This window comes from Ictalurus punctatus, chromosome 20, assembly GCF_001660625.3.
Source record: "Ictalurus punctatus breed USDA103 chromosome 20, Coco_2.0, whole genome shotgun sequence".
NCBI classification, from domain to species: domain Eukaryota; kingdom Metazoa; phylum Chordata; class Actinopteri; order Siluriformes; family Ictaluridae; genus Ictalurus; species Ictalurus punctatus.
The window spans coordinates 6,174,009-6,193,352 of record NC_030435.2 but is presented as its reverse complement, the minus strand read 5'-3'; the positions used below and the strand labels follow the sequence as shown (position 1 = coordinate 6,193,352).

Sequence of the window (19,344 nt, the reverse complement as noted above, 5' to 3'; positions counted from 1 at the left end):
TTTTTCTATTTAATAAGAAACATCTCTTTTTTTTAAGGTCAACTAGTTTGACAGGCGTTCATATAGAGAAGATAAAGTTGTGGAAAAACACACTGGCAAGTGAGTGTGGACGTGCACATGCTTGTGTGTGTGTGTGTGTATGTGTGTGTGTGTGTGTGTGTGTAACCCACTGGTAAATAGTGCACACCTGTTTGTCCTGGAGTCTCTCATCCCTGCCAGGCACAGTTGGGCTTCACACGTGAGTGAGGAAAGCACAAAGTTCCCGAAAGACAGACACTCCTCCACCTCTTTCTCTTGCTCCTCTCTCTTTCTGACTCATCGCACAATCATCATGCATCTATCAAATGCTGACAGGTTCTCGTGTAATAATTTCAATTTTCAGACTTCCATTATCGTTTTAACCCTTCATCCTCTCTGACTTATTCCTAATCCTAAATGGGATTTTAACAACTATATATATATATATATATATATATATATATATATATATATATATATATATATATATATATAAAAAAATATATATATATATATATATATATATATATATATATATATATATATATATATATATATATATATATATAACACAATAGAAATCTCTTTTTAAATTAATAGTTACTGCGCATCTTTCACCAAGTGGAAATGAGCCAGAACTATATAAAGTTTAATAATTGTATTTAGCATTTTCACTTTATTTTCTAGCTTTGTTTTTCCTCATCACAATCCTGAATCCTTACATTTTGTTAGCAATAAAATAAAATAACGATAAATAAATAAATCAAAATATTATTTTATTTAATAATAAATAAAATAATGATAATTCAATTATCATTACCAGCAATTGTTTGTTCTGACAGTTGGCCTGGCTATTTAAAAAAAATTACTGTCCCAAATTCCCAGCAAAATTTGCGTTTTAATGCTATACATAACATTTCCCAAATAATATATAATTACATAGAAATTGAGCAGAGTTAGAGTAGATTTCACGTTTTCAATTGGACTTAATCTGACTCTAGCTGGAGTTGATCTCATTCTGGATTTAGATAAATGACTCCACACCCAGTCAATAAGGGCTGATGTTAAAATGGAGTTAAAGCTTTTATCTTTAAAACATCACTGATGATGATGTGACACTAAGCTGGTTGACAACCTGTTAACTCCAGTTATTAACCACTTATATGAGTAGGAGAGAGAGCTTTTTTCTTGCCGTGTGTTGATGAATACTATGCTTTTGTGAGCATGTAATGTTGTTTGTCGATGCAGATCATATGTTTGCACTTGGTATTGAGCTTATTTATATAGTTCACTGTAACAATATTACCACCATTTTCTACTCAAGTTCTGTGACAATAGTAGCTAATAACACTAGTCATATTAGCTAGCTAGTTGGGTGATTCAATGATTGGGGTACCCTTTGTGATACTGATACTACATCTACCAATAAACACAGATAAAGTGTCATTCACTACAATATATTTCACATAAATAACTTTTTTGTTTAAATTACTTCTGCTGTATTTTTGCCTACTATAACTACATATTACCAGTTACGCTCAGAGAGACAGGGGGACCCAAAGGCAGAACACAGACACGATGACTGAAGGTTAACGGGATTTATTGATGTGAAGTGGAGGCTGAAGTGTGTGAGAAAGGAGTGTGGAAATGTGTAGTCGAGAGCGGGATTTGAACTCCAGTCAGTGCCACGGGGGAGGGGGAGTGGGGTCAAGCTTGAGCAGGTTTGAGTGTTGCCAGCGGTGTGGAAGCTGAATGCAACACTGGGGAGCCACGAGGGAGGTTGGGCATAGCAGGAAGGGAGGCAAGGGAGAACCTGGAGAATAAACTGACAGTGGCTCCACAGCATTACAGAATGCACTCCAGAATTGGGAAATGAATTGAGGCCTCTGAGACAATATCCTGGGGAATACCGTGCAGGTGGAAGACGTGGCTGTCAAGGAGGTCTGCGGTTTCTCGGCCACTAAGGAGCTTGGAAAGGGCCATGAAATGTTCTGCCTTGAGAACCGTTCTATAATGGTAAGGATGATGGTGTTCCCTTGGGAAGGGGGTAGACCGGAGACGAAATCCATGGCAATGTGTGAAGAGGGGTGACTGGGAATAGGCAGAGGTTGTAGTAGGCCGGCAGGTGAGTGCTGTAAGGTCTTATTACAGGTGCACATGAAGCAGGCAGCGATGAAGGTTCGGGTGTCGGCGTCCATCGTATGCCACCAGAATTGTCGTTTCAGTGAGCCAGGGTGACAGGAAAACTGGGAACAGTGGATCCACTGGAGGACCTGGGAATGTGCAGTGTCTGGGACAAACAGGCAACCAGGAGGCCCATTACCTGTGTCAGGTTGGGTGAGTTGTGCTTTCTGAACTATGGACTCAATCTCCCACATGACTGCCCCCACCACATAGGCCAGAGGGATAATGGTGTTGGGGTCTGAGATGTCCTCTTCTTCTGAGGAGAACTGGCAAGAGAGGGCATCGGGCATTCTTGGAACTGGGTTGGTAAGTGGTCGTAAAATTGAACTGCTCAAAAAACAGGGCCCAGCGTGTCTGACAGGAGTTGAGGTGATTGGCAGTCTGGATGTAAGCCAAGTTATTATGGTCAGTCCAGACAATGAAGGGTTGTTCAGTCCCCTTGAGCCAGTGTCTCCATTCCTCCAAGGCTAACTTGATGGTTAAAAACTCACGATTCCCCACGTCGTAGTTGCGTTCCACTGGGGAGAGGTGGTGAGAGAAGGCCCAAGGGTGGATTTTCTGGTTCGGGCCAGATCATTGGGAGAGCACCGCACCCACACCAAGTCAAAGGCATCCACCTCTACAATGAACTGTAATGAGGTGAACAGCTCCTTAAGCTTGGTGCAGGTAGCCTCGGCCTCAGGGGTCCACACAAAGGGGGTAGAGGTGGAGGTGAGCCTAGTGAGTGGTACCACCACTCAGCTGTAGTCCCGAATGAACCGGCAGTAGAAATTAGCAAACCCCAGGAAACGTTGAATCTGCTTCCGCGTGGTAGGTCTGGGCCAATCGATAACAGCCCATATCTTCTCGGGTTCAGCCCTCACCTGTCCACTCTCAATGGCAAACCCCAGGAACCTGATCAAGTTGACATGAAACTCGCACTTCTATGCTTTGACAAACAGGCAGTTCTCAAGTACTCCCTGAAAGACCTGACGGAGATGAAGAGTGTGCTCTCCAGGGGTGCGGGTGAAGATCAGTATGTTGTCCAGGTAAACAAAGATGAACCGGTTCAGGAAGTCCCAGAGAACGTCATTTTTGAGGGCTTGGAACACTGCCAGTGCATTGGTGAGGCTGAATGGCATACCCTGGTATTAGAAGTGGCCCGGGGGGGAATTGAACACTGTCTTCCACTCGTCCCTGTCTATGATCCAGACAAGATGGTATGCATTTTGCAGGTCCAACTTTGTAAAGTTAGTGGCCCCATGCAGCAGTTTGAATGCAGAGTTGATGAGCGGCAGGGGGTACTTATTATTAATAGTGATGTTGTTGAGGGCCCGATAGTTGATAGGTAGAGGGTCTTTTCCTTCTTGGCCACAAAGAAGAAGCCAGCACCCAGGAGGGAGGAGGAAGGTCAGAAGATGCCAGCAGCGAAGGACTCCAAGACGTATTTCTCCATGGCCTCCCTCTCAGGGTGAGACAGATTATACAGCCGCCCGGATTGCAGAGTGGCCCCAGGAAGGAGATCAATGGTGCAGTCATATGGCTGGTGAGGTGATAGCGAGAGGGCCCAGACCTTGCCAAGTCATGATATTCGGACGTTACAGATGAGAGGTCCGGAGGGCTTGCGGTTGGAGGTGCTCTACTGGACCTCCCTTGGACAGGGTGATTGAAGACCCTCCAAAGCTTGTCAGTGAAGGAGGAGATGGAGGATCCTAGAGCTGGCTGCGGGTCCCACACCGTGGTGGCCCAGGCTAGGGCATCCCCTCTAGGAAGGGCACAGGCTAGGGCATCCCCTCTAGGAAGCCCCATGATATAGGCCACCTTGGCTTCTTCTGTGGCATAGGTAAGGGGATGCTGGCCAAACACAACGGAACACTGAAGGAGGAAGGGTTTGCACCTCACTAAGTTGCCGGCATATGGTTCTGGGTCTGGGACATGTGCCTCATGCAATGGTGGACTGGGAGAGGGAGCAGGAAGGGTCCCCAGATTAGTCTGACTGGGTCGGGGGCCCGTAAACATCTGGGTCAGTTGGAAGGACATGATAGAGTAGCTCAATGAGAAGCCCAACCTTGTGTGCCATGGCTTGGTGGGTCTCGGTGAGTGCACAAAGTTGTTGCTTATGCTGGCCCAGGAGCGCAACTTGAAGGGACACAGCTAATGGTGAGGAGGCTGGTCTTCTGGGTCCATGGTGGCCAGATTGTTCTCTTACGCTCACACAGACTGGGGAACCCAAAGGCAGAATGCAGACATGATGGCTGAAGGTTAACGAGATTCATTAATGTGAACTGGAGGCTGGAGTATGTGAGAAAGGAGTGTGGAAATGTGTAGTCGAGAGTGGGATTCGAACTCAGGTCCGCCGCGTGAGAGTCGAGGGCTCACGGAGGAGACAGATGGAGCTGGGAATAGCAGGAAGTGAGCCGAGGGAGAGCAGGCAGTCGCATGAGTAGTGGACCTGGAATGCGAAGAGAAAACAGACAGGGTACGCACAGGGAAACTCGACAAGGAAAACACTATATTATAAACAGAAAGCGAGGAAAGCCGGAAATGTACCACACTGAAGCTGGAACAATCAGGCTAAGAGCTGAAGAACTGGGGTTTATATACACTGCTGATTGATGAGCTGATGAGAAGCAGGTGAGCAAATGATTCAATCAGGCTGCCCGAGAGGTGGAGTGCCAGGCCCAGAGATACACACACACACACACACACTAACAGAAACACAAGGGAGAGAAAAAAACTGGAAACATGGGGAAGGGGAAAAACAGTGAAACACAGGAAAATGCACTGGCTTCTGGATGGATCATGATATTACCTAAAACTTTTCATTAAAATGCTTCACAAATTGTATTGTTTTTACATTAATGTGAGAATCCATTTAACATCTCATGCTTGAAACATCCTTTTCAATCTCTCATCCATTATAGGTTATGAAAAATGTTGTAAGAACAGATTCACTTCTCTGAAGTATTTGGTCAACAGGAAGTTGCATCTGAATTTCCTGAAATTGTTTTTAAGACTCACAAAGGCTAAATGGAACCACTACTGAAAATTAATTTGTAGGTGCAAATTTTTTAATATGGTACATATATGCAAATAAAAATTGTGCAAATTATGTCATAAATAGTGGAAGGAAAGAATACTCAAATGAGCTTATTGCATCTACTTTTTTTAGACAAGGTGCACTCAGATATCAAACAGACTCCTAGAAGAGTAAAACTGAATCTGAGATTAAAGTTGGTGAAACACATAAAACAACTTTTCAAAAATAAAATATGAACACAATATAAAAGAGGTAGACATGAGTTTTAAATTACATGAGTTTAATAAAAAAAAAAATGATGGGCTGAGAGCTGTGAGTTTTATAGCTTCTACAAATTTAATACTTGCCCTACAGTTGCATTAATAATAAGACATGCTACTTTGAATATTTTTATGTGAAAGATGCAGGGTTTTTTTTGTTTTTTGTTTTTTGTTTTTTACAAATGCTAACTTTTAGTATATCAGGGCTTGTTTTATATATAAATTACTTCAAACACAAGTGTTATGTATTTTGGTACAACTACTTTTAACGCAGTGGTTTGGTTCTAGTTGCTAGAAGGTTGTGTTCAAAACCCAGCAACTTCTCTAGTCTGCATTGTTGTATTACCTGCTCTCTCTCTCTCTCTCTCTCTCTCTCTCTCTCTCTCTCTCTCTCTCTCTCTCTCTCTCTCTCTCTTCTCTCTCTCTCTCCCTCAGGACTGGGGGATTAGTGTCTTTCCACTACCACATGAGCAGGCCCAGACCTGCTCATAAGTCCTATGCTTCTTGAGCTCACATATACAAACACATATGGTCCATCACGCATGCTGTAAACACACCACGAACTGCAAAGATCGAACATTTATGCAATCCAGATCCACAGAGACTTCTGGAACATTTCAGCTCTGACGGCTCCTCACACAGCAAGGACACGGGAAACTGCGAACAGTGTAATTCAACACGCCATCATTTAAAGTGCCAGTGTTAGTCAGCACTACTTTCTGAGTACGAAACATGGCACGTGCTGGCTTGGCGCAAGCTAGCATATTAGCATGTCTTTGATGTGGTAAATAAGACTTTTCATCAAGGCAGAGCAGCAAAGAGAAACAAAGGGAGACAAGGAGTGAGGAGGAGTGAACGACTTCCCAGCAGTTGCACCTGTTTCACCAGGCCACTAATAACAGCACAAAGCGACACTATCGTTAACTGTCACATAAATCTTTCACAACCTTAATATAGCAGGCCCACTGGGCAGATAAAGCAGCCCCATTCCCTGTTTCCCCAAGTGCACTTCACTCAACAGTTGGGTTTAATACAGAGTGTGTGACCGTTTACGCAGACACACACACGCAGGATTTTGCTCAAGGCCCATGGTGTGTTCACACCCTCAGACTCATGATGTGGTTTTGTACTGCGTGTCAGCTTGTGCAATTAACACGGGTTGCTGTTTGTAGCGACAATCTGAACTTGCTTTTGAAGTAGTTTTGTCTGTTATGCAATAATTTTTATGTTGCCCGACCCGTAGTTGTTGAGTGAATAATGACTGTGACATACTCTCTCTTCATACAGACACACACAAACACCCCTGTCACCCTGATTCATCTGTTCTATTAAATCTTTATACAAGTCATCTCTTGCAATTGTCTCTGCATTTCATTTGCGTTTCATACAAGCCAAACACTTCAAATAAAAGTACTAAACATTGCTGAGATATAAACAATTACCTCATGACAAAGTCTTACAGCATGGCATAAGTCACCAGGCTGGTCACAAACTTTTGGTACTTTACAGAATTCTTTCTTCTGTGAAGCATAAGATGCAGGATTAGCAAACTGGATGAATTTACACATACACATAAATCCTTTTAGGTAATTTATTTTCATTACAGAGCAACACTTCTTGACCTCATCTCCAAACTCTCAGGTAAACTTGGTTTCACAAGGTTCAATCTGCAAGACAATCATCATCCAGGATGAACATAACATAGACAGCTTTGGCCAGTCAATGGACATCATTTATCAAGCTGGATATGAATGAATTTATCCATAAATCCTTTCTGGGGGAATTTTTGCAAGAAAGTCATGAAAGTCCTGTTAGTTAGGGAAAAACCTGTGTTGTAGAAGACCTGGTGCCTTTGAGTAAATTGTATGCATTGGAAGACTCTATCTCATGTAAACCTTGAATGATAGCTTATTCATTTCAATTACACACTGGCATTTAATGAGAATTTTATTAAACACACTTTTATTAACCTGCCATTATTTGAAGAAAAATTGATTATGAAAAAAAAACTTAAAGAAAGCAAGATAAATAAGATCAGTCACTCAATTAAGATGAAAGAAATACTGCTGTATAAAAGGAGGACACCCAGCAGATGCTTTCTGTATGCCACAATGTCTTCTTTTAATGTTGTGCAACACTTTAGAGCAGCGGTCTCCAACCCTTTTCCTGAAGGTCTATCTTCCTGAAGACTTTAACTCCAACCATAATTGTGCCCACCTGACCATCTTATCATTGCCTTAATAAGTTCTTGAACAACTAAAACAGGTGTGTTAGATTTTGGTAGGAGATGAAACTTGCAGGAAGGTGGATCTCAAGGAACAGGTTTGATAACCACTGCGTTAGAGATGTAGACTGATCTGGTGCATCTCAAGCTGAAATAAGCTGTAAAGTTGAGGCCAAAGATTTAGAAACACCTAGGCTAAAGACATTCAAACACCATACATTTTATGTTAACATACATTTCTTGTTTAAGTTGACTAGGGTAGCTACTTTATTTCATTATTTATTTACATTATTTATTATTATTATTTACTTTATTAATATGAGATCATTTCAAAATAATAGCTAAGAGACAGATTTATTTCAGCTTTTATTTACTATATCAGATTTGTCAGTGTGACAAATGTTCACATTGACTTTGTTAGTATTTGTACTCATTGCTTGATTTTTTAATTTCTTGAACTTGAATCAAATGCATGGAATAGCCTTCCACAAGCCTCTTATGATACATTGTTCATTGCTTCTGACAGAACTAGTGTAACTCAGTCAGGTTTGTGGGCCTCCTTGCTCAGACATGCTTTTTCAATTCAGTCCATAAATTTGCTATGGGATTCAGGTCAAGGGTTTGTAATGGCCACTCCAAAACTTGGCATGCATAGGATCATTGTCCTGCTGGAAGAACCAGATGAGACCAAGTTTTAACATTCTGGTTTATGTCTTGAGGTATTGCATCAGTATTTCCTGTTAATTCTCCTTCCTCATGAAGCCATCTATTTTCTCAAGTGCACCAGTCCCAATTCCAACACAACACTCGACAACATGATGCTGACATCCCCATGCTTCCCAGTTGGTATGGTGTTCTTCAGATTAAAAACCTCACCCTTTTCCCTCCATTATTGAGCATTATTGCCAAACTGTTCAATTTTTTGTTTGTTTCATCTGAACATTAAACAAATGGCTGGTGACCACCTGCAAACTCCAGTCTGGCTTTTTTTATGCTGGTCTTAGAATAGAGGCTTCTTCCTTGCATGATAGCCATTCAAGTCATGTGATGTAGGACTTTCTTAATAGTAGATGTACATTGGTACTTGATGCATCCAACTCCTCTACTAGTTCCATTGATGTTGTCTTGGGGTTAGGTTGAACTTTTCAGATCAAACTTTGTCCATCCCTAGGAGTTAGTTTGTTTCTTGAATGAAGCAGTGTCTGTGTGATTTTGATATTTGCAAGCAATTGTTTGTACAGATGCTCATGGTTAAGTGGTTTCGAAATTGCTCCCAATGAGGACCTGGACCTGTGGAGGTACACAGTTTCTTTTTCCGAGGTCTTGGCTGACTTACTTGTTTTTTTCCCATGGTATCAAGAACAAAAAGACACTGGCTACGTCCGAGTATCCCGTCTACCCTACTATACAGTAGGTGAAAAGCAGTACGCCACAGGAGTAGTATGTCTGAATTCTCAGTATTCATGAAACAGTAGGTGAGAAATACCCAGATGACCTACTGCTTTCATCAAGATTCTGCAGTATGGAACCACTGGACAAGCTGTCAGAATCAAAAATGGCATGTTGGCTCTTTTGAAGTTGACAATGCCAACATAGCAGATGTAATACGTCCAGATTGTATTCATGCTTTTCACTTATACTGACCAGTTTGTACTGTATCAACAGCCAAGCAGTAGGTACTGAATCGAATGCAGTAGGTAATGTCACAGTATGTGATTTCAGACGCAGCCACTGTCTCTAAAGGTAGGCCCTTTTTCCAGCCACAGGTGCACTCCCGATTTACTCCTCATTATGGCCTTCAGAAGCTTCTAAAAGTCATTACATCAATTTCTGGAATCTTCCAGAGTGTTTAAAGACAGTCAGCTTGGTGGAAAGGTTTGAGCCACTGGAATTCTGATATAGTGAATTAAAGCTGAAATAAATCTGTCTCTAATTTATTGTTTGAAAATTACAAAAGGCATTTGCAATCTATGAACTCTACCATAGGGTTGTTACTAAGAACTGACTCAGTAGGGTGTTAAAGTTGTCTGTACATTTAAATGAGTAAAGTTTATTGAAAAGCATATTAGATTACAATGTAGATTGCTTAATAGATGCTATATTTGTCTCTGAATTTTGATAACATTAATTTGAAGTAAACTTACCATGTAACTGTTGTCAATCTGTACATGTAGATTACAGAAGTTTAGGGTTTTGCTGGCTGAAATAGCAGATACATCTTATAATATCAGGGTCACAAGTTGGTCAGAGAAATGTTCACTTGCCACTGGCCACAACAATGTGAGGACATTAAATTCTTTTTAGCGTCAAACTCAACTTTCATTTGTAGTTCAACTGATTCCCTCTGGTAAACCAATTAGACCTTTTATAAACCAACTGAAAACCAAGCGCTTGACGTGTTTTACTGCTAATTACATTTGCACTCTTTTAGCTTTAAGCAATTTTAAAAGGCTAAAAAGTGAATGTCATCCAGTCTTGAAAAAACATTCAGAATCCTTGTTTTTTCCTGAGCAACCACAACAACTTCAGTGCAATTACGTCTTTTTGCAATTAAGATTCTTGGCAGACTAGCTACTCATTAGGACCAGAAGAGCTTGTTTATGTCATAGCACAAAGATGGGACAGACTGGTCTGTGTGGCATAAGTTTAATTTAAACATTGAGATGAGAATCTCCTGGCCCCTGACTCATAATATGATTTTAGTTTTTTGTATTAAATGTAACTATCAATTGTAATGTACTATCAATTGAATATTCCTGCTTTTAACACCTCAAATTATTATTATTATTATTATTATTATTATTTTATTGTAGAGAAAGATGTCAAATACCTACAGAACAAAATTCCACAAGGATGCAGTTGTCTGTTTAGCCATAAGGTAAGTTGATGCATAACTTAATAATTAATAGAGTGAGGGTTTGTTCCTTTTCTCAAGTTTTCTTTTTGCCATTAATCACATATAAAAATAAAAATAAATTAATAGTGAAAACTGTTGACCTCAAGAATATTGTTAAATCAAGACATAACTTGATAAAGAATTCATTATATCTCAATGCAGTGTTGCAAATGCGAGCACGATGAACTCTGCTGTCATGTCTTGTGTGTTGTTATTCTCTATGCATTATGCCATGTGCCATTGTTTCTATTCTAGTCCTGTCTCCATCTCTGCCCTGTCATTCTGTTTGTTATCTGATGATGTTCACCTGTACTGTGTTAGTCCTTAATTAGTTTGTCTATGTATACCTATTATATTTATGTATCAGTGCACAACCTTATTAGTAATGCAAAGTATTATTAGTTCAATTAGTTAGGTTCAGTCTGGGTCTTCTGTTTCACTGTACTTCTTGGTTTTACTCTTGCTTTGACATTGATTACAGATTCTCCATGTTTGACTTTGCTTGACTGTGTAGTACTGTGCAAAAGTCTCAGGCACCCAGTTTTTTTAAATACATTACAGTTGCATTAATGAGTCAGTACAAAAAAAAATTGTATGTCAGTAAAGAAAACAACATCTTCTGTTAATAGACCACTTTTCAGACAAAAAACATAATGAGGGTTGTCAGGACAATTTTTTATCAAAATATATTTTATTTTAAAACACTGAAACTCAAAATCTATTATTGTATGGTGACATGTAAGGTGATTTATGTTGGGGAAATATTTTTATGAAAAAAAACCCTGAAATATCTTGCTTGAATAAGTATTCAACTCCAGTACTGTGGAGGCTCCAAGTTTACACCAATGAAAGAAATTGCCTTATTGATGACACAATTACCTTTCCACTGGCATCCATCTGTGAATCATTAAAGTTTCTGTCACAAAGTCTGGATACAAACCCCACTGTTTAAGACTCATTGGTCAGACTAATCTGAAGGAAAATTACCAAAAAAAACAACAAAGAGCATTCTACAGAAGTTAGAGAAAATGTAATACAAATGCATAGATTAGGGAAAGGGTAAAAAATTATATCCAAGTGTTTGAATATCCCAGTGAGCAAAGAAGCTGCATCACACCACCCAGGCAGTGCCAAGAAAAGGCTGCCCCGGAAAACTCAACACTCAAACAAGAAGAAATGAGACTTGTGAGAGAAGCCACAGAGAAGCCAACAATCACTTTGAAAGAGCTACAGAGTTCAGTGGCTGAGAGTGCAGTAATGGTGCAACAGTTCATATCAAGATTACTGCATAACACTGGCTTGTATGGGAGTGTGTCAAGATAGAAACCGTTACTCAAAATTACCATCTGAAAACCGTTTGGAGTTTGCCAAGGTGAGACCAAGGTAGAGTTTTTGGCCAAAACTCAAAGTGCAAAGTATGACCCAAATCTTGTTAGAATTGAAGGAACAATGGATGGAGCAAAATATAGGGAAATGCTGCATGAGAACTTGCTTTAGTCTGCAAATAAACTGAAGCTTGTGAGGAAATTAACCTTTCAGCAGGACAGTGATCTCAAGGACAAGGCCAAAGCAACATTGGAGTGTTAACTGGATTGGAGATGTTAACTGGATTTTCTTTATTACAACAGAACAACATTGGGTGGTTAAGGATTAAATGGTTTGCTAACTTTGTTAAACTGTGTTAAACTATGAGATAAATGAAAAATATGTAGAATACAATGATAATCATAGATCTGAGCAGTGATTTAAAGGTTAACACAGTTATAATTGCCATTTTTGTTGGCACGCTTACTGTACAGGCTGAATGTCAGTGCTGTTAATTGCAAAGTGTGAAAAAAAATGGAATTACACGCACAATTTAGAAAATGAGCCTGCCTCTTTTTCTTTCGGTTTATTTGATAGTCCAGTTTACAGCTGCGTGGCACGGTGGCACAGCAGGTAGCCTCACAGCTCCAGTCTCCCTGATTCAATCTTGAACTTGGGATACTGTCTGTGTCATATGTTCTTCCTGTGCCTGTGTGGGACTCCTCCAGTTTTCTGTTTTCCACCACCCACTGGTAGGTGAATTGGTGACTCTAAATTTCCCAAATGTGTGTGTGTGTGTCTGTGTGTGTGTGTCTGTGTGTGTGTGTGTGTGTGTGTGTGTGTGTGTGTGTGTGCACTTCAACCACCACTCCAGGTATGAGCCACTAAAAAAGTGAGCGGTTGTTGCGTCCGCATTCAGACCACTGCATTGTATCGCGAAACTCGCAACATCATTATACATTATATAAATTGTTCACTTTGAGAGGTGTTTAAAAGCTATTGCTTTGTGATGTATAATTATGTGTGAAGGAACACACTGTACAGTAAATTGTGGTTGACTTACATCCAAAAGCAAGATCCAAGTGAGTGAGAAAATAAAGCTTTGAAGTTTAATGGGACTTCATTATGCACATTTTATCGAAAAGTGTGTACTCTGGCCGTATATTACCAGGTCACACCCTTTAAAAGTACTATTTATCAGCTATCATATGAAACAACTCAAGAATCATCCATTTTCTGTACTGCTTATCCTACACAGGGTCACAGGGAGCCAACCCATTGCAGGGTGCAATCTCACATACCCATCAACACACTACAGACAATTTAGAGATGCCATTCAGCCTACACTACAGGTCTTTGGACTGGGGGAGCAAACCAGAGAACCCTGAGGGAACCATGGGCTCCACACACATAAGGTGGAGGTGGGATTCGAACCCCCAAGGTGGAGGTATGAGGCAAACATGCTAACCACTATGCCCCCAACTCAACTCAAGATCCTTGGTTACAAAGGATTTTTCTAAACACAACATGTTCACGTCTGTCTCTCTCATCCTCCCCCTTTTATCCCCGCTCAGTCTTTCTCTCTTTTACACCTGCACACTAGATGGAAAGATGGCTATCGCAAATTTGTAGAGCTCACTAGAGCATTACTTCTCTTTCTCAACAGTACAGGTAGGGGACTTTGAAGATGCTCTCTGGCCTTTTGTCTTCTGCACACAATACATGATAGGGGATGAGTGAGGGAGACGGATGGGAAAGGAAAGAAAAGGAAAGGAAAGGAAAGGAAAGGCAGAAGCAAGGAGACAGGACCACACACACCTCCAACAGATGACCACAGGAGGAATTGTTTATCTTCTTTTCGCAATTTGCTACGGAAAGGGAGAATGATTCATAAAGTAGGTCTTATTCTGTGTGGGAAAGAAGCTCAGACACCTCATATCCAGTACTCCTTGACTAGGCTGTGTTGGTCATAGTAGGTATCACAAATTTTTATACAGAGGATCAAAGTGACATCTCTTTGAACTTTGGTGAAAGGAAACCAGAGTCCTTAGATCAGACGGCAAATCAGAGAGGAAGAATGACTGGAATAGGGTGTGTGTGTGTGTCGTGTGTGAGAGAGAGAGAGAGAGAGAGAGAGAGAGAGCGAGAGAGAGACAGAGAGAGAGAGAGAGAGAGAGAGAGAGAGAGAAAGAGTGAGAGAGAGATTTGCAGTATGACATCAATTTCCTTTAAAGACTCTATTGTGCAATGTGTCTAATGAGGTTAATCCAACTGCCTTGAGCATAAAAGTGTGTGTAGAGTACTTATGCATTCTGTCTTATGCATGATGTCTGGCTGTGTTTATCATAGGTATGTGTATTTCTATGACTGATGCTGCTGTTGTAGTGAGTCAGCTCAAACTCGTCTGGTCTGAAAGGCCTGGTCAAGCATGACTCATTCGCTTGGCCTCGGTGAGGTCGTTTTTTCTAAAAAAAGAACTATTCCAAATATATCTGGCCATTTCTCATCCTACATCCTCCCCTTTTCCTTTTGTTCCTTTTTCATTTGGATGCTCTGTCTCTCTGTCTGTCTGTCTGTCTGTCTCTCTCTCTCTCTCTCTCTCTCTCTCTCTCTCTCTCTCTCTCTCTCTCTCGCTCTTTCTCACTCTTGCTCTCTCTCTCTCTCTCTCTCTCTGTCTCTCTCTCTCTCGCTCTTTCTCTCTCTTGCTCTCTGTCTCTCTCTCTCTCTCTCTCTCTCTCTCTCTCTCTCTCTCTCTCTCTCTCTCTCTCTCTCTCTCGTGAGAAGAATGAAGGTCATTAGGACACATAAACCAATCCAATTTAGTTCTTGTCCACCATTTTATGAGATGAAAATGCTCTGGGTAGGAGAGTGGTTGGATTTATTTGAGGTCATGGGGAATATCCCAAGTTTTGGAATTTAAATAATTAGACTTGTGCGTGTGTGTGTGTGTGTGTGTGTGTGTGTGTGTGTGTGTGTGTGTGTGTGTGTGTGTGTGTGCGTGTGTTCGTGTGTGTGTGTGTGTGTGTGTGTGTGTGTGTGTCTGTACTGACCAATAGATTCCATTTATGACTTTAAATTAGTGTGGTTTCAACTGACTATTTCAGTCAGACGTTATAATAAGTCATGATTAAAAGAGAAACATAATGTTTCTGACCAACAGTGACACCGATAAGACACCTGACTGCTGGTCATGTGGACATCAAATAAAGCTTGGCTTGTAAAATCTCGTTACCTCACTTACCTTGCTTTAGACTTTTCAGTAACATTACACTGAGCCTACATAACACATTAATAAGCGTTACATAAATATATTTTCAAATAATACTGGAGAATTTACACAAAAGAGAGAAGAACCAAAGTTGCTATTATAGATTGACTGTAAAGTTTAACTTTATTTTGGAATTTCTTATTTTGCCAATTACATTTGAGGTCATAAGTTTATATACAGTACGTCTTGCACAATCTGCAAAATGTGAATGACTTTTTTTTTTTTTTTAAGAAAAAAGAGGGTGTTAAATTGTTATTATTTTGGGAAACATGTAGATATCTTATGTAGGTGCAGTACTACAGTACTAAAATAAGATCTTTAAACAACATAATACCAATTTACACCAATCATCCCATTCAAAAGTTTACATCCCCTGGTTCTTAATGTATTGTGTTGCCTCCTTGTGTATGAGTCCCTCACTTGTCCTCAGTGTGCAACGATTTATCTCAACATCATACACTGTTGGAAAGAGGTCAAATATGCAGAATATGCTGGAAAAGCAACTTAATGTGCAGGACCTGGAGGATTTTTTTCTGAAGAACAGTGGGCAGTTTAACTTCTCAGGACAAACATGGGACTCATGAACAACTATAACAAAATAATATACAATGAAATAGCTTATTCAGGAGAGTACTAAATAATATTTAGCAGATTCTGAAAGTTGTATGTAAACTTATGACCTCAACTGTATATTACTAACAGAACATGAAATCATGACAGCATCAAGGACCAAACCGAATATGGATACATTACTCGGATTGAACAGATAACGTGTTCTAAATGAATGCAAATGCAGATACAAATAGGAAGTGCACTGTTTGTTTGTTTTTTTAGAAACCTTGCTAGAAAGCTTCACACTGACTACTTTTACATGGACAGCAGTAATTTAAAAATTGACCTTATTCTGAGTAAGAGAATATTGTGATTAAGTTGTTTACATGTCTGTAATACATGTCGATTACGTGACTAAAACTGGAGTACTCCACATGTCTTAATTCGATTTGTGTTTACTTCGAGTATGACCTTAATTGGATTAAGGTAATTAAAAATTGCTGTTTACATGGTAGTTTCATAATCAGAGTATTGTCTTAATCTGATTAATATTGTATTATTGTTGTCCATGTAAACGTACTGACTGAGTCTAGGTGTGTGCATCAGTACTGGAATCCCGCGGGATGAAATAAAAAAGTCACTTGAAAGACACCAAGTATGAAGCACACGGGCAGGGTGGCCAGGTTTCATAGAAATTCCCATCCTAAATACACCTCAAAGATTGCACAAAATGATTTGAATCTAGCCTAAAAAGTTCAAGGGAGTTTCCAGTCTTTGGATAGCAAACAGTGATGCGCACTCATTTCTGGTTTATTTATAGAGCCGCTTCTCTATATAGCCACACAGACCATGCACTGTGCATAGGACAGCATATCTCTGCTGGGGTCTTTTGTTTTTTGTTGTTTTTGTTGTTGTTGTTGTTATTCTTAAATGAATATTCCCCCTCTTTTTTATATATATAAACTCTTCCTGGAAAATCATATTATAAGTGCACTGCTTAAATTGGATAAAGGCATGTTTAAAGGACTAGCAACAGCACTACTTCACAGTTTCATTGTAGATTCTGACAGCATGCTCATTTTCATCTTACTGGAATGCAACAAACCCAAATGTAAAGTATATCTGTTCAAATATTATTATGTTTTAGTATTTCTAGGACATAGTGATAGGGTCCACATAAAAAAAAGCTTCTGGTTTCAATTCTAGCATAGATTAATATACAAATATTTGGAACACTGAGCAAATATAGATAATTAGTGACATTGCAGAAATGTTCTACCCTGTCATGTTTCCTTTTGGGAGGTGTAGTTACTTATGAGCATGCAACTGAATCCTCCTCTACTGCTCCATTTGTCTTAACAACTATTATGAAACACTACTTAAATACACTTTACTTAATTAATAATCTAATATTTCAGTCAAATGAATGATTTTAATACCCTCAAACTAAAGTGGTAATCAAATTTGCATTTGTAACACTGTTATGTTGTGTATATTTTATATCTGTCTTCAGTGTTATGAATGTTAACTTGAACAATAATCATAAAGCTTCTAAACATACAAGTTTAAGTATTACATTAGCCTTCGACAGATGCAGCTGTTTATGTTGGAAGAAATGTGCTGGGTTGTGGGAAATCTTGACAATTCTTTCCTTACTGTAATCCTAACACAGTTCATTTGCATTGTTTATTTGAAATTTGCATTTAGTGTAAGGTGCATGAAACAAAAGAAGGGGAAAAATTCTGGAAGTTTAATAAGTCTGTTAGTTATAACTGTGCAAAAGGCAGAACCATTTATGCTGTCAACACTGGATGAGATAAAAAGCATATTACAGAGCCAGGGCCAAAGGTCATTCGCTGGACAACAGATACGCTAATCCAGCATGTAAAGAACAAAAGAATACAGTAGCGCTGCATTGTTTTGCCTGTGGCTCCAATTCTAAAGTCTTCTGGAGGCCGAATCAAATGGAAAGCCCTTCAGCTGTATTTGGATCTCTGTGCTATGTTGCTTGGTTAGCAGTTTATACAATAGGTGACACATGTTCATTGGGTTTAATGTGAGGTATAAATGCAAGGGGTTAAACCGAGTACAGTGTCAGCTCACCAGTCGTAAACGACTTTGACAATCGAAGCATCAGTGTGAACCAACATTGAAATCATGGGCAGGGTAAGGAACAGATATGATCCATCATCTTTGATAAACTGTACTCTTTTAATGCACTATACTATATGCCTATAATTTGGTCTTTTTTGCCCAAACAGGTCATCTTTTACGAGGACAAGAACTTCATGGGCCGCTCCTATGAGTGCAGCAGTGACTGTTCCGACATGTCCTCCTACCTGAGCCGCTGCCACTCATGCAGGGTGGAGAGTGGCTGCTGGATGGTGTACGATCGCCCCAACTTCATGGGAAATCAATATTTCATCAGGAGGGGCGAGTACCCTGACTACATGAGCATGTGGGGCTGGGGCAACAACTGCATCAGGTCCTGCCGCATGATCCCCATGGTATGCTGATCATGTCATAGTATGCTAATGAACTATAATACTGCCTCAGCTAGCTATGCATAAATGTTATCTTATGTTCATTTTCAAATGGCTTGTATCTTCCTCAAAACAGCACAGGGGCTCCTACAGAATGAGGATCTATGAGAGGGAGAACTTCATGGGTCAGATGATGGACGTGACTGACGACTGCGACTCCATCATGGATCGTTACCACTGGTCCAGTGGTTGCCACTCGTGCCACGTGATGGACGGCCACTGGCTCATGTACGAGCATCCCCACTACAGAGGCAAGATGTGGTACTTCAGGCCCGGAGAGTACCGCAGCTTCAGGGACTACGGCAACATGAACTTCATGAGCATGAGACGCATCATGGATTCTTGGTATTGAAAACCTCTAAAATGAAAAGCAAACAATAATTTGAATAAATCCTCCAAGAAAGCAGAACAATATTCGCAGTCTGTTGTTTTCTTGAACCTGTAAGCTAAAATAGGCAGCATTATACAATGATGAATTTTCTGATCTAGACTTCATCTTACTCAGATTTATGGTTTATATATAGTTTGAAAATGACTACACGTACTTACAGTGGTAATTAGAATTTGCTATATTTCTACATAAATATGAGCTAAAACAACATCAGTCCTAAAAGTAGATAAAGAGAACCCAATTAAACAAATTAGACAAAAAATATTATACACAGTCATTTATTTATTAAGGAAAGTGATCCAATATTACATATCTGTGGGTGGCAAAAGTATGTGAATCTTTGCTCTCAGTGTCTGGTGTGACCTTCTTGTGCAGCAATAACTGCATATAAATGTTTCCGGTAACTGTTGATCAGTCCTGCATGTCGGCTTGGAGGAATTTTAGCCCATTCCTCATTACAGAACAATTCTGGGATGTTGGTGGGTTTCCTCACATGAACTGCTTGCTTCAGATCCTTCCACAACATTTCTATTGGATTAAGGTCAGGACTTTGACTTGGCCATTCCAAAACATTAACTTTAACATTCTTCTTTAACCATTCTTTGGTAGAATGATTTGTGTGCTAAGGGTCATTGTCTTGCTGCATGAGCCACTTTCTCTTGAGATTCAGTTCATGAGCAGATC

At 40.0% G+C, this 19,344-nt stretch overlaps 2 protein-coding genes across 2 annotated transcripts; one reads left to right on the top strand and one right to left on the bottom strand.

Moving 5' to 3' along the window:
• Window positions 1-3,464: 3,464 nt before the first annotated feature.
• LOC128628812 (uncharacterized) lies at window positions 3,465-6,148 on the bottom strand. The gene is made up of 2 exons (XM_053673567.1): window positions 4,732-6,148; window positions 3,465-4,633 (listed from the first exon to the last, which is right to left on the bottom strand). The coding sequence occupies exon 2, from the start codon at window positions 4,219-4,221 to the stop codon at window positions 3,493-3,495; it is 729 nt and encodes a 242-aa protein (XP_053529542.1). The 5' UTR covers window positions 4,222-4,633; window positions 4,732-6,148; the 3' UTR covers window positions 3,465-3,492.
• Window positions 6,149-17,689: 11,541 nt separating this feature from the next.
• LOC108280748 (gamma-crystallin M2) lies at window positions 17,690-18,667 on the top strand. The gene is made up of 3 exons (XM_017496117.3): window positions 17,690-17,892; window positions 17,988-18,233; window positions 18,346-18,667. Exons 1-3 carry the CDS (start codon window positions 17,884-17,886, stop codon window positions 18,619-18,621), a joined length of 531 nt encoding a protein of 176 aa, XP_017351606.1. The 5' UTR covers window positions 17,690-17,883; the 3' UTR covers window positions 18,622-18,667.
• Window positions 18,668-19,344: the final 677 nt, after the last annotated feature.